We start from the raw sequence: 3,163 nt of genomic DNA, 5'->3' as shown, positions 1-3,163 counted from the left end.
TTTTCAATAAACGTCTTAGCATGTGTGTCGTACAAGGCTTTTTTCAATAAATAATTACAAAAATGTCACCGGTTCATTTTCTAAGGTGGTTCTAAAACAACCGTCGTAGAAAGGTTGTCGTAAAAATACCATTTTCTAGTAGTGACATTTCTCTTTTACATTATGAAGCATAATAAATGTACCTTTAAACTAACTTAATTGATATCAGAATCTTTAATTCACTTTAAGAAAAATAATCATATGTTTCAAATTATACATAAAAAAGAATCTTCTCTAATGGAAGGCACCAAGGTGCCTCCTAGATACACAACACAATTGAAATACTAGTCAAGAAAGTATACAAAATCACCTGAACCTGAAAGAGACCTGAAATACTAGTCAAGAAAGTATACAAATTAAATTAAAGAATTTTGATTTCAACTTTGTTGACATGGTGAGTGAATTAGCCAACAGGGTGAATAGTAAACCAAGTTTGGATGAAAGTGAGAACTAGAACAACAAGAGCAGCATGGAAAGCAATGACTGCCCATGGATTACTAAAGTAGGTATGATAACCAAGAGCTATCCATGTCCTATATTTGCTCCTATAATGCTTCTCAATTTGGCGTCTAACATGCAAATAACTCTCCATGTCAGGCACCAAGTCAGCGCTTATGGTGTTGAAAAGCTTTGCCACATCCTCATCACTTCCAAGAGCATTGTGCAGAACCTTTGCTGCTCTCAGCTCCTTCACATCCTCGGGATGGTCGATAAGTGAGTCCATGAAGACCACAAAGGAACAAATCTCGAAGTTGTTCTTGAAATCAGGACACATCTCATACGCTATCAAGTTGAGAAATGTAGGAGTTGTTGTGTCGTCGACTGTGATCTGAGGAAGCGTCAATTCCGCACACAGGCACATCCAGCGATAAGAGAATGACACATCTCTTAGCCGCCTACGCGACTTATCTCTCTTTAGTTTAATCCCTGCTGCTCTCAGCTCTTGTATGTTCCTGTATGTTGTCATGTCCAAGTCTTCATTTGTGTTCTGATCTTCCTTTTTCACGTTTCCTGTTTCATTTTTTTGTTTCTTATGAGGATCATCAAGGACATATCTGCGAAGCTGATCAAGCAGATGAATAGGTGATTCCTGGGATATTTCTATTTTGTGTTCTCCATGCAGGATGTCTTCGTTCTTTACATAAACACTTGTGTACCCTTCTTCATCCAACGCTCTATAACACATAACATGTTCAAAGCATAGTCATAATTCCATACAGGCTGAATCATTTTTAAAATCTTATATGATATAATAATTCAAACCAAATCTCTATCACATACATTGTTATTAATTTGAGTATCTATGTATATATTTTTTATCTCGATAAATATTTGACACTTAAATATATTTAAAGTTCATGCTAAATGACTGAATTTTATTTTAGGTTCATAATAAATAATTTTTACTTTGAGTCTCTATCATTAATTAAGTAATGATGTGACATCATCCTAATCGTTGATAATGTTAAACAGATCAATTTGTAAAGTGAGACGTCATTACTTAACGGATGACAAAAATTCAAAACAAAAGTTTCAATATATCGAAAACTCATAACAACGAAAAATTTATTAAGGACCTAAAATAAAATTTGATTATTTACGAGAGACCTTAAACATATTTAAATCATTATTTTAAATTTTTGTTTCTCTAAATAGGCTTTTAGGTAGAAACAAGCATGTTTTATGTTTGTTTTAGTATGAATTGATATCATTTATCTTGTTTCATGATTCTTTTTTCTATATTCAAATTAAAATGTGCTATGTAATTAGAAAGTATGATTTTTTTTTGTTATTAGTTTTTTGTTCTCCAATGTGTTACATTTAAAAATTGTTACATGAAAGTATAACATATCAACATGTAATACACCTATGATAATGTATAGACTTTTAGGTGTCTGCGTTCTTAACAATATAAGCAACTTAACACAAATTAAAATTCAAATTATAAAGGGATTAAGACTTGAAAGTTGGTATGTTCATAATGAACTTAATTATATTTAAGCATACCTGTGTTCATCCTTGGTCATAGAGTTGCCAATGTCCTGTTTCTTTGATCTTAGCTCTGGTGACAAATGATGACACTTAAGAAACTCATTCATGCTCTTTACCAGCTTGGCATCATCCTCATGGTCTGACAACAGTTTAAGCACATGATAGGGAAGTTGATTCTCTAACAAGAGCACATCCTGCCACACAAGAACAAGTTGATCAACCTTTACATTCATTTCTTTTGGATCCTGAAGTTCTCCCTTCTCCAAGATTTGTAGCAGAGAACATCCATCCACAAATAGCATCCACGACCACGAGAGCTTTTCGTCATCAGGGAAGTCTCTAATAACATCCTCCGCAAACAGATCCTTCAGTTGTTCGATATTCGATGCGATCTTTTGGTACAGAGTTTGAGCATCTTGTTTGGTGCGTTCAAGGTACATTGCTGCCCACATAAGCTTATATTTTTCTCCCAGCTGCAGTTTCTCTGCACCATGATGGATTGGACCAATTGACACCAACCTGGGTAAGTAATGCTTGGCAAAATTTTCTCGATCTCGCAGATGATGTGGTACCCTTTGTATCTTTGGGACTGAATTTTGTGCAATTTGCTTTGCTTTCTCTAGTTGCTCAAACTTTAGGCTGAGGTGTGGTGTCTCAGTCATGTTGTGCAATAATAATGCTATTGAAGAATTGGTGGGTATTTTTGCGTGTTCTAGATTAGTGAAGTTCACGGTTCATGAAAAAGCTTCACGATATGAGTTCAGAAATTCAGTGATATAGCAAAATTGCCTTATCAGAAATTTCAAAAGTGAAAATTACTTATATATTTTATCTTGGTATTACCTCGAACCAATGCCGGACTTAGATTTTTTCTAATAAATAATTTAAAATGAAGAAAGAAAACAAACTGAAAACACTTTCACGCTACATTGTATATCTTATTCTTGGGTTAACGAGAGTACTAGTACTAGATGCATTAGGCTTTGTTATTGTTTCAAGTTTGGAATGAATACTACAGAATTCGAAGTAAAAAAGCACTCAACAAGGAATACTGAAGGCATTTTACTTTGCTAATATTTCAAGTCTGAATAGATTCGTGGTGAAAAAGTGATTCATCTAAAAAAGGGAAGTA

The 3,163-nt window shown here is 34.0% G+C and overlaps 1 protein-coding gene across 1 annotated transcript; it reads right to left on the bottom strand.

The window, feature by feature from the left end:
• Positions 1-303: 303 nt before the first annotated feature.
• On the bottom strand, positions 304-2,854 carry LOC114399985 (UPF0481 protein At3g47200-like). Its single transcript, XM_028362224.1, has 2 exons — positions 2,047-2,854; positions 304-1,214 (listed from the first exon to the last, which is right to left on the bottom strand). The coding sequence occupies exons 1-2, from the start codon at positions 2,691-2,693 to the stop codon at positions 443-445; spliced, it is 1,419 nt and encodes a 472-aa protein (XP_028218025.1). The 5' UTR covers positions 2,694-2,854; the 3' UTR covers positions 304-442.
• Between the last annotated feature and the right edge of the window lie 309 nt (positions 2,855-3,163).

The sequence above is a fragment of the Glycine soja genome, chromosome 19 (assembly GCF_004193775.1).
Source record: "Glycine soja cultivar W05 chromosome 19, ASM419377v2, whole genome shotgun sequence".
NCBI classification, from domain to species: domain Eukaryota; kingdom Viridiplantae; phylum Streptophyta; class Magnoliopsida; order Fabales; family Fabaceae; genus Glycine; species Glycine soja.
The sequence above is the reverse complement of the archived record's forward strand: the minus strand, read 5'-3'. Positions and strand labels throughout refer to the sequence as shown.

Bases quoted from the DNA above. Each gene is read 5' to 3' on its own strand.
- LOC114399985 (XM_028362224.1), bottom strand. From the start codon at position 2,693: ATGACTGAGACACCACACCTCAGCCTAAAGTTTGAGCAACTAGAGAAA. The intron at 1,215-2,046 runs GTATGCTTAAAT...TATGTGTTATAG, and splicing joins ATGACCAAGGATGAACACAG to AGCGTTGGATGAAGAAGGGT.